The 12,106-nt window shown below is 41.4% G+C and overlaps 1 protein-coding gene and 2 long non-coding RNA genes across 3 annotated transcripts; 1 reads left to right on the forward strand and 2 right to left on the reverse strand.

Moving 5' to 3' along the window:
- Positions 1 to 8: 8 nt before the first annotated feature.
- Positions 9 to 5,632, reverse strand: LOC135335387 (glutamate--tRNA ligase-like). The gene is given in 11 exon segments (XM_064530873.1): positions 9 to 157; positions 1,523 to 1,674; positions 1,823 to 1,925; positions 1,976 to 2,302; positions 2,447 to 2,501; positions 2,786 to 2,880; positions 3,518 to 3,691; positions 4,062 to 4,245; positions 4,247 to 4,260; positions 4,393 to 4,503; positions 5,451 to 5,632. Coding segments are annotated over 11 exon segments (1,440 nt in total). The 5' UTR covers positions 5,592 to 5,632; the 3' UTR covers positions 9 to 73.
- Positions 5,633 to 9,380: 3,748 nt separating this feature from the next.
- Positions 9,381 to 10,659, reverse strand: LOC135335407 (uncharacterized). The gene is made up of 3 exons (XR_010394494.1): positions 10,500 to 10,659; positions 9,904 to 10,117; positions 9,381 to 9,686 (listed from the first exon to the last, which is right to left on the reverse strand). It is a non-coding gene; the product is annotated as an uncharacterized LOC135335407 (long non-coding RNA).
- Positions 10,660 to 10,681: 22 nt separating this feature from the next.
- Positions 10,682 to 11,638, forward strand: LOC135335405 (uncharacterized). Its single transcript, XR_010394492.1, has 2 exons — positions 10,682 to 11,270; positions 11,322 to 11,638. It is a non-coding gene; the product is annotated as an uncharacterized LOC135335405 (long non-coding RNA).
- Positions 11,639 to 12,106: the final 468 nt, after the last annotated feature.

Below are 12,106 nucleotides of genomic sequence, written 5' to 3' on the forward strand. Positions count from 1 at the left end.
GTTTCAGCTTTCAGCAAAGAATTTTATTTTTTCAATTAAAAATTAGCACAATGAATGACTCACAAATAATAAATTAATTAGTTCTGAAATTATTTATTCTCCTAAGCACAGTCTTTTGTCCCAGCAGTTCCATAACAGCTGTCAGCCCGGGGCTCTTCTGTAGGCATAGGGGTTACAGGGGTCATAATTATAATTAAGTGCTATAATTATAGTTGATCCCTTAATTTACAATACAAAACAATACAATGTCACGATTGTATGTAAAATGTCTCAAAATAATTAGAACAGTGATAGAGAGCACTTAGGGAAACTATGCAGCAGCTAAATTGAGTTATTATGCCTCGGTGCGCATGCGCAAGCGAGGTATACGGTAGTTTGTTTGTGTGTGCGCCTGTCTGTCTGTGTGTAGACTGCTACAGCGATCAATGAACTGCAAGTAAGAGTTTCTATAGGCTTCTAGTAAACATTTTCTTGGACTTTAATTCGTGGATTTGCAAAATAATGCTTCGTTCTCGAGTTATGCCTAGTTTTGCTTACTTGGGATGCCATTGCTGCCTTTTCAGAAGAATGCGTAGCAAAACTTGTCCATGGAGTGTTGCAACTTTACTTTGCAGTTAGCTCTGCATTAGAACGCTAGCCAGAGGAGGTTGGTCACGATTGTTAATTAATCTTTTATTGTAACCTCTAATTCCTACAGTAAATGCACAGAAGCCATTGAAAGAACCCCAACCCGCTGAGTCAGCATTTTTATCTCATTCTTGAGCATTTATCTGTCTTGTATTACGTCTCCTGTTAGTCTATGAGTCGTAGTAGTTTAAAACTATAGTTGCTACACCTGCTATATTAAGACAGGAGTCAAAGAAACAAGGAAAGTGCAGCAACAACTGGAACTTTGTGACTAATCTTAGTTTCTGGCTTATTACTTCGAGTATGACTATGCTACTCACTTTCTAGTATCACCGAGTATTGTTAGCATCATTTCCTACTAGTATAAAACTATAGTTGCTACACCTGCTATATTAAGACAGGAGTCAAAGAAACAAGGAAAGTGCAGCAACAACTGGAACTTTGTGACTAATCTTAGTTTCTGGCTTATTACTTCGAGTATGACTATGCTACTCACTTTCTAGTATCACTGAGTATTGTTAGCATCATTTCCTACTAGTATAAGAGGCTATGATCGTTTGCAGCCTTTTGGCTTAGCTAGGATAGCTACTTTCTCTCAAGTTTCCACGGAATTGGAGGTTACAAAGAAAATTAGAAGATTAATTAACAATCGTGACCAACCTCCTCTGAATGCTAGCTATTGGTAGCTTCAAGAGTGAGAAGAGAGCTGCAAGGCTCTACAGTAAAGCCGGGTACATGTAGTACTGATCCACCCAGACTTTGTACTTTTGGCATCCTTTTCAGCAACAATCATGATAGATCGTTTCCCTGCGATTTTTATAGTAGCTTTGCGTTATGTAGCTTTGACACATCCACCGAGGCATCAGCACCCATGGTGCTTTTTTACTTAGCTCACCTTTGTACCAGTAATAATTGTCCTCGTGAACTGCATGATTTTGGAATAAGCCACTCCTGATCCACTTGCCACCTCCCTCATCACATCGTCAAGGTGTGGTTTAGTGAATGAGTCACATGATCCGAGTGACTCCATCAGTAAAGTGACAGTGTCTGCATGACAGCAACACGGAGTTAGGAACACGCAGTTGTACAGTATGTATAAAGTTAGGGTTAGGGTTAGATGCTGTACACTGTGATTACAAATGGCTCAATAATTACTGTACCTCGGCTATTGTGATAGTACAGAGATTGATGGTACCTGCATTAGCGCTGTGAGTAGAGAGGTCAGTGGTGGAATAATTTGGATCAACCCAAAAGAACGAGGCCTCTTTAGGGATTGCTGGGACCAAGCTCACTCTATCCTGCATGTGTGTATACAATACTAAAACAGTAGATGTAATTATGTGTTTACCTCAAGCAGTAGCAAAACTTTCTCCAGATAGCCTTTGCTTAGTTTGAAATCACCATCTCCTAAAATACCGGCATAGCAGCTCTTCACACATTGTTGTAGCTGATCCACCAATGCAACTAGTTCATCTCTGTTTTCTAATCTTCTCTTAAAGTGTTGTTTGTTCAACCAGAGGAGCTTGTTTTCGTCGACCATAGATCCTTTTTTATTGAGATCTTTCAGAGAGAATAGCTGTATCATGTTGTCGAGTGTAAGCAGCTCGGTAGTAGGAGGGGACCAGCCTAGGAGGGCCACAAAGTTGAGTACTGCCTCAGGGAGAAAACCTCTCTCCTATAGGAATGGTGTGAAGACAGGTTCACTGGTTAATTAGTAATGATACACTTTTAAGATATTAAAACGGACCCACCATTGAATTTATGAAGATGACAGGCAGAAAATAATCATATTTTATTCTACTAGTAAGTTGGTACATACCTGATACGTCTCCACGAATGCAGCCTTGTTCCGTTTAGACAGTTTTCCACCAGAGCTGCATTAATTAAAGCAAACTCAATAAATCCATACCGTAAAGCGGTTATATTTCGAGGGTAGAAACTTTTGTGGAAAGACCTGTTAGAAATAATTTTGAGATAAAATTTTTGTGGGCTAGTAACCTTCTGGCGAGTACATGCACGCGATATTAAATTTGTGGGTAATGCTTATAATTAACGAAAACCGCAAACACCCTCGAAATAACCACCATACGGTAATGCACCAAATGACACTATTACTAAGAAAAAAATGGCGTCTTAATAACTGAATTGCATGTCCTACCTGGACAAGAGAAGGGGGAGGTGAACAAACCGAGGAGGTTCCCATTCCATGGCAGAGTAGAGCAGCAAGTGCTTGGCAGTGGACAACAGCCACTCCTGTCAATAAAAACATGGGGACAATTAAATAAATGCACATGGAGTAGAGGGTGCTGTACTAGCTTAAAGCTAGATTGCTCATTTCACCAGGTGACTTAAAAAATGATCACTATATAAAATTGTGGACACAAGGCATTTTCATAGAAGAAAATGACCACAAAATTGGTTGGTACTGGAACTATGAAATACGATGACTCAGCATTTTACAGCAAGTGTGATAACATGACTATAATTATTGCATCATTCATTTTACATATACTACATGATATACCGTATAGTGGGTATTTCGAGGGTATAAATGTTCGCGGATTGAGCCTGTACCGCAAAAATTTATACCCACGAAAATGTATGCTATTAGTAGGCGTGTTCAGTATTATTAACCACACCTATCGACAATAAGAGGAAAGAAAAAGGAATCAAGAGATAAGGGCGCCAGATAGCCCAGATTGTTTTGTACTGGTGGTATCCCCTGACTATTGTGGACACTAGGCATTTTCATAGAAGAAAATGACCACAAAATGATATAGTCAAGGTTGGTACTGGAACTATGAAATACGATGACTCAGCATTTTACAGCAAGTGTGATAACATGACTATAATTATTGCATCATTCATTTTACATACTACATATACTCACCTCTCCCCTGAGTACATGAGTGATTTCCATGAGGTGATCGTCCACTACGTTGGCTAGATGATACGTGGGGTAACCATCGCTTTTCAAGAGCACCTGGTCCTCTACAGCACTGTGCTGCACAGTCACCTCCCCATACACAATGTCCTGTATCACCGTATCCCCTGCAGTGGGAACCTGGGGGGGGGGGGTTAAAACAAAGGACAGGTAACCACAAGGTGGCTTGAGCACAGTTAGAGGAAGGTGCAAATGTGTACGATTCAAGCTGAGGGGGTAGGGGTGATCACAGACACCCACAAATTCATAGTCAGCATGCTTTCTCAGCAAATGGTTTTTCATACAACTGCTTACTCACACATTTTTCAAGCTGAGGTGGGTAGGGGGATCACAGACAACCCACAAATTCATAGTCATGCTTTCTCATCAAATGGTTTTCCATACACAAATTAAGATCTTTGGTGCCTGGCTTTCCCGGAGCCTTTATTATTCACTCTATCTATCTTAGGAAGCTGACTCTCCTGGAATGCATTTGGTGCCTCCTGCTCACCTTGAGTCTGATAGTGTGGTGTACTCCCTGTTTCCCTCTTTCTTCCCCCTCCCGTTGACTCAACCCTCTACAGTGACCATCATAGCCCATCCCCTGAGAGCGTAGGGATGAGAGCCTCTCTTTGGAGCAAAAACAGCGATAGGCAGCTCCGCTGTGGAGAAGGCTAGAAGCAGCGTCTCTGTAGTGTGAGTCTCTCCGACTAAAAGAGAGAGAGAGAGGGGGACAACAATTACTTTAAAATAGTGAATTTATAGGTTTAAGCAGATACAGCTCGATCACTACTGTACATAGGTAGAAACGTCACCAACAGTTACACCTCAAAGAAACCTACTTGTACGTAGGGACCGTACACTCCTCCAACTGTCGGACCTTCCTCAAAGTTCAGTTTCAGCCATTTCAGTGACTGCTCTAACTTTTCTATTGAACCAGATACATAGCGATCCTAAGGGATCAAAATGTGTCATACAATTGCTGTCACGTTATTAATACATGTACTGGGAAAATGTGTTAAACTAGATAATCGATACTCATATACACGTACCTGGTCGATCCCCATGGATGCAATTGGTTATTTTAGGTGGGATAAAAATAATGGCATTGACTACATCTACCATGTGTTTAAGTACAAAGTACCCTGTCCCACGCTAGACTCGCTGGCCAGTCCATCCTCTGGGGATTGGGACTGGTCAACTGCCAATCATCGAGTTGTTCTCATTACTGGTGACATATTTCACCCACGTAATTCGTTGTAGTTGGGCTGGGTCTATGTTTGTTAGATAAACCACAGGCATAACCCTAGTTGGGCGGAGTCCAACCACGCTTCGCCAGTGGTTGGGTATCACGACAATATACGTTTTTGTTCCACTGGTACTTGAGACAGACTATGAATATTGTTTATTCTTAAGTGGTTGACAATCGCATGGCTCAGGGGTGCATATAAAGAAATTAATAATTATTTGTCTAGCTTGACTACATCTAGCTATAACTGTTTTAGGATGCAAGAAAGACCCCAGAGTTCTTAGAGAACGTAGAAGGATACTGCATGTACAAGATTTAGCAGAGGCAGAAATAATTATTGCCTTGTCAGCAAAATTGAGCTGTAAGCTTTCCCACTTGAACGCTGCAATCTGATTGGGCTGCAAGTTTTCTGCAGTTGGAACAAAAACGTATATTGTCGTGATACCCAACCACTGCAAGTGGTTGGACTCCGCCCAACTAGGCATAACCCATACTTTCACTAGATAGTTACGCAACTTTGTTCAACCGCACAAACCACATGATGATGTCATACAACTAATTAAAATTCCACTAGAACAACTCATGATTGGCAGTTGACCAGTCCCAATCCCCTGAGGATGGACTGGCCAGCGAGTCTAGTCCCATAAGCACCTGATCAGTGTCCTCCAGTCTGAGAATAGTGGCTCCCTGGTTGGCCCTGGCAAAGAGGAGGTTGTAGAGAGCAGTCCTGACACCACCCAGATGGAGCAGTCCAGTGGGGCTGGGAGCAAACCGTACCCTCACCGGCACCATAGACACAGGAAAAGGAGGATTGGAAATGGAGTGGTGCACGTGATGCTTTTACCGACGTGTAGTGAAACCTCGAAAACTATCCGCTTTTTGCCAACGGTAAACGCTGCGCTGTTGTGTAGTTCGAAGAAGTTCTGAAAGAGTCAAACTCTGGAGTCAAACCAACTGAGTAACTACAGTGAAACCTCCCATAATACACCCTCCCACTAGAGGACAACCTGTACGAAAGTTGTGTTTCCTTTAATGGCATAGAGATAATGAAGCATAGATCTACGTTATAGTAGAATAAGATTATTACACAACTTTCAGCAACTACTAACTATAGGTAGATCTATAGTGGGTATATTTCGAGGGTATAAAATGTTCGCTGATTAAGCATGCACCGCCAATAATTTAATACTGCATGCATGCATGCGCAAAAGTAGCCTCGGTCCCAGGCCGATTTTTCTAGCGTTCAGTTGGAGACGGATCGGCCTGGGGTCAAGGCTAGCGCAAAAGCTGCTATTCTGCGAAAATTAAATCCACGAAAACCTTTCTATAAACGGTCTTCGAAATATACCTGCTATACGGTGTACAAAATCGATCTCACAACTAGATTTACATGCAAGCAAGTTTGTTCGATACATTGATCCAGAGAATGGCTTTCTATTTGTGCTATACCCTCACCTGTAATGAAATTCAAGAATTGGCAGAAGGTTTTATATTATCTAGCTTCGTTCCCAGGTTCGTTTTTTCTCTATTGTATATAACGCTAGTTACACGTCACCACTAATTGATCAGCAGGGGTAAGATATATACATACAATAACATACAGCCCCAGGAGCTAGGTGCTAGGCATATACACAGTTTTCAAGCCTTTTCATTTGTCAAAGAAAGTAAGGCAATAGATCAGATACCAGGCCGTATTTTAATCGGCCTGGATTCGAGGCTAACGGTAGTTAGACTCCAAAGTGACGGCAGAATCACAGCAACCTACAACTCGGCCTAGCTGGGAACGAGGTTACTCTCGATAGATCAATGGGTGTGGTCATATGCATTTTTCCCAAGAAGAACTTGCAACTGCAGCAAGGGACGTTGAATGCACAATGCTGACCAAGGAAGCTCCTGAGCATCTGTAAGAGTCGATGAGCTTTTTGAGGGCTGCAAAATCTGGCATAGCATTCCTCTTTTTGCAGTGAATTAAATTGTTCAAACCTCTTTCAGTAGCTGCTGCACTAGACTCGCAAGCCGTCACTGTTGCATGGTGAACTGTTCGCTGTGTAAACCCTTACAGTGACGGCTTTTGAGTCTACTTTGCAGTGAATTAAATTGTTTAAACCTCTTTCAGTAGCTGCTGCAGTAGACTCGCAAGCCGTCACTGTTGCACGGCGAACTGTTCGCTGTGTAAACCCTTACAGTAACGGCTTTCGAGTCTACTTTGCAGTGAATTAAATTGTTCAAACCTCTTTCAGTAGCTGCTGCAGTATAGACTCGCAAGCCGTCACTGTTGCACGGCAAACTGTTCGCTGTGTAAACCCTTACCGTGACGGCTTTCGAGTCTACTTTGCAGTGAATTAAATTGTTCAAACCTCTTTCAGTAGCTGCTGCAGTAGACTCGCAAGCCGTCACTGTTGCACAGCGAACTGTTTGCTGTGTAAACCCTTACCGTGATGGCTTTTGAGTCTACTGCTGCAGCTCTGCTGGGTTTTTTTCGTTCAAGTTTGGTCATACCCTACCTGTGCAGAAGGGTGCTCTATATAATAGTTATAGGCTGAGTCCAAGGTCTCTATGGGGTTTTGAGACCAGAAGGCCCAAGGCTGTAGCATCTCGAGCGTAGCGAGGGTGCTACTATAAGGGCCTAAGGGTCTCAAAACTCCATAGTGACCGTTGGACGAGGCCTATAACTGATTTAGAATAGTGCTAAGCAAGCTAAGCTATTATTAACACAAAGAAGACTCTGTTTCTACAAACCTCAAGCAACATTAAAGCTTTGCTCTGGCTAGTCTACATAAAAAAAAAACTCACATTGAAGGCAGTTTCCGTCTCTTGCATAGCAAAAACGGTTAATAGAAAGTTGCTACTCTACTTAGTAGTTAGCTCTGCACTAGAGCACTAGCTATTGGTAGCTGCAAGAGTGAGATAAAAGCTACAAAGCGGCACTGCAGAACACAAAGACTTTTAAAAATTAGTTTTTAATGATGCACTGCATCATCGTTACTATGACTTCAACATAAACTGTGTGTACTTGTGCATGTATAAAATAGATGTTGCTAAGCATTCCATGTATGATTGTATGCATCATGTAAAAAATGTTAAATGCATGTAGTGAACATATAATGGACCTCCAGAAGACCTCTGAATGACTGAGAGGTCTCTATGAGAAATAAAGGACCTCCAAGTAACCAATCAGATTGCACCATTTGTGACAAGCATTTTCTAAACTATAGGCAGTATCACTTCAAGTTACTTCCTTAAAAGAGATAGTCAATGGTCGTATAAATTAAGACTCACTATACACGCTACACGGGCATAAAATTCTTTTTGGGGAGCAATTATTCCCAAAGAAATTCCCGCATTTATATGCGCCGCAGGAGGTCACAATCGTGAAAGGGGCACAGCAGTCGAACCGCAATGGTTCCAGCGCATGCTCCTACGTGGAGTTTTATTTTCTCATGAATAAGTATAGGATATACCACACCTTAGATCATGTTTGCCATAAATACTGCAATCTGATTGGTTACAGGAAATGTTCTATCCAATTTAGAAAATCATGTTCTTCAATAGAAAATCATGTACTTCAATAGAAAATCATGTACTTCACTTAGAAAATCATGTAGCAAAGATTAGATAAGAACATTCAAATTTGATTGGCTAAATACTCATGGTTGCTATGATCTAAAATGCTTAGACACTGTTTAGGAAGTTTCCACATGATTTAGAAGTCCTCAGGGCTAGTAGAACCCTCACTGCGTTCGGGATACTACAACCAGCCCTTTGGGCTTCTAAATCATGTAGAAACTTCCTAAACAGTGTCTAACTATTATTAAGAGGAGGATATGCACCCATAATTATATCCTCCACTACCGTGGTTACATACCCCTCGGCTCTGCCTCGGAGTAACCACGGTAGCGGAGGATATATGGGTGCATATCCTCCGAGTAGGTGTGGCATATCTGACTTATACCACGTGACCGCAGCACTATAAAAGGACCTCCCCCTAGCAACGATTCAATCACGATGCAGACTGCAAAAAAGAACAAGACTATGCCGGATTTTGCAGCCGTCAAAGAGCTAGTTGAGCAACATGTTGACTCCTACAGATGCTTAAGAGCTTCCTTGGTCCAAGCGTTGACCATTCGACGTCCCTTATTATACTGGAGTTGCAAGCTCTTCTTGGATAAAATGTATCTAAACCGCGCCCATGGACCCATGGAAGCTTTAGCCATCTTGTTGGAGAGCACCTTCCGTGTTTCTGCCGTCGCTTTGAGTCTTAGTAACCGTCAAGCATGGCTCTTTTCTCTTTGCTTACTTTCTTGAACAAATGAAAAAACTAAAAAACAACTTGAAAAACTGTGCATGCCTGGGGCTGTATGCTAATATTCTATATATCCTACAGCTGTTGACCAATGAGATCAATTTGTGGTGACGTAAGTGTGGTATAATTAGCTATTCGCAATTGCTTGCGCAAAAGTAACATTTTTTTATAACTCTCTTCCCTTTGCAGTTTGTTTCCTGCACCAATCGATTACACATGGCAGGAACTAAATATAGCCACAAAGCAGCCACGTGGCTTTGCTTAGAAACTTCAACACAAACAAATTTAGACAAATTTACATGCCACAGTAAACTGAACTGACAAATTGTTGCAAAAGTATGAGATGAATTTGAACATGTTCAGTACTATCTTATAGGATTGATGAACATTTATATGTAATTGTTTTTCGTGTCGATCCATTGAGAGTCGAGAAATGCATCGTTGAAAATGCTGTATAAAAAACCACAAAATAGTACTAGTTGGAGAGATGTGAGCACACAATAAGCCACATTTTGTGTATTACATCCAGCAGATGTCCTCCTCAATACATTGTAAGCATTGTCCAAATCAGTCGTACTTGTATTCTGTGGTACGAAAAATATGCTATTATTACAGGTCAAAAATTTTTTAATCAGGAATTGCCTGAACAGACCACTGTATATGCTTACCCCACTGTAGAGAAGCTCAGCTAACCTACCCAGCTTATTTAGTATACCTAGCAAGTGGAATAAACCTGTAATGATACTCATAAATTATTCCTGAATATCCAACATTAACGAGCAACAGGTTAATTAATCTCACCGTTATTTGCCACATAATAGCGAGTTTTTAAGCATTTCTAAATGTTAGCAGCAGTGGGATACAGCCATTATTACTGTGGCTGTGGACCAGGGTGTACTTCTGGTCCATTTGCAGAGAGATTGCTGAAACGAAAGAGCCGGAAATTGAATTGGACTCAGACAGCGAAGACCAGTGACAGTGACAAGAGAATATAGAGACAAAAGTCATCACTGGCCTGGAGTAAAAGACGAATTGATAGATATGCAACATGACTGAACATTTAACCATAGATAATGTTTTAACTAAGTCTTTGTATTGTTTACACACTATTTATGATATATTCACATGTAGTGCCCTCTACAAAAGTCAACTGACAAATTGTTGCAAAGAGAATACACTTACAAAACTCTGCATATACTTAGCTTAATAACATTGGAACAGACTTATAAAGTTAGAAGTTGTGTCCCACCCGTAACAGACTAGCTACTCCATGTAAAAGCCCAAAATCATGTTTACAGGAATGGCAATTTTGGCTACATTACTCAACAAAACTTGCTTCAACTTGAAGTATACGCCTAATTTCAAACATATACTACAAAACCAACTTCTGTACTTACCTTCTGAGCTTTGAACAGCTTCTAACAGTGGTCTGGGTCTATGCTACACAGCTCTAACTACAGGCAGCTACTCACACAATGGCACCAGCTATTTGCTTCCGGACACGCCCACTTCCTGAAAAATAAACTTCTCGCATTTATTCCAGTTGCTGTTCGACACAAGGCTCATGGACTAGGCTAGCCTCGATCCCAGGCCGAGTTTTCGCTTTTATAACGGTTAGGCGAACAACTGGGCCTGGTACTAGTTGTCTGCGCATGCGTCAGTCGTTCGTCAGATTCTGACGAATGGATATTCTCGTTCACTTTCGTGACATTTATATTTGTGTACTATCGTGTACTAGAAGTCAGTTCCCGTTTTATCATTATTTGGAATGGCTCTTAGCTGAAGCTTCTCTCTTCTCTGAAGCTTATTCTGAAGACTGAACAACAAGGGAAGAGGTATAAAGCTTTGTCAAGCTTGTTAAGGTCAGATATTTTGTGTGGGCCCTATGGCCGGCTATGCTATCAAGTCTTGTTCATGTTTGGCAAGAATGTAGGTAGACTATAGTTTCATCATTAATATGGTGGATCAAGTGAAGAGTGTGAGCTAGAGAACTTGGTGCTGCCATCATCAGCTCGTCGACAATGACACTATAACCGAGAAATTTAATATGTATAGATCTACACGTATTTAAAATGTCTACTTCTCTGTACAGGAGCAATGGCTAATATCCAGCTATCCCAACAGTGCTCCTCTTGGCTATACTAACGGACGAGACTGGACAGTTTGAGGTAAGGGTTTAACCGTCTTTGGTTTCTTTTAATATTGTCCTATACTCACAGACACAGGACTGGAGTATGACCTGCTCATTCGAGCGTTGCTGGGTAGCTCAGAGACATCAAGAGAATCTACGTTTTCTCAAGCAATGAGTTACGAGTTGGGGCCTAGAATCAGAGAAGTCCAGCAGCCTGCTAAATCTTTTTGAAACGTAATTTGAAGGCATTCAATCATCCTGAAGTTGCCCTGGGTCACTGTAATTGTGCTGCAGCACAACTGGCAACTCCCCAGGCCTTTGTGAAGCAGCTCCCTATGTGCATCTTTTGTGTACTCACTCTGTGCATTTTCTGTGTACAAATTTCTATTATTGATTTATTAAATATTTTTGCCGACCACAAATATACAATGAAAATTTGACGCATGCGCAGACAACTAGTACCAGGCCCAGTTGTTCGCCTAACCGTTATAAAAGCGAAAACTCGGCCTGGGATCGAGGCTAGGACTAGGCGTGTAAAATTCTTAGCCTCTACACAGGCTCTCCTTTTTCTGTTCTTTATCACATCGTTCAATAAGATAAAATACTGTCTTAATCGTTCAATGAGATAAAATACGGTATTAATTGGAGGAATAAAGAAAGAAATAGACGTAGAGTTAGGAAAAAGGAGAGCCTGTATCGGGAAGTCACGTGAGGGTAGAAGGGTGGTAGAAGGGTGAAAATGAGCGTGGGCATGCTGAGCTAGAGATGTTGGACTGCCCACGCAGATATCTATGACTAATAAAACTTTGCCTGCAGCAAGCTGGGCATGGACTTGGAACTGGAAGTTTGCAAGCACTATAGCTAGCTATATAC

The sequence above is a fragment of the Halichondria panicea genome, chromosome 4 (assembly GCF_963675165.1).
Source record: "Halichondria panicea chromosome 4, odHalPani1.1, whole genome shotgun sequence".
NCBI lineage: Eukaryota > Metazoa > Porifera > Demospongiae > Suberitida > Halichondriidae > Halichondria > Halichondria panicea.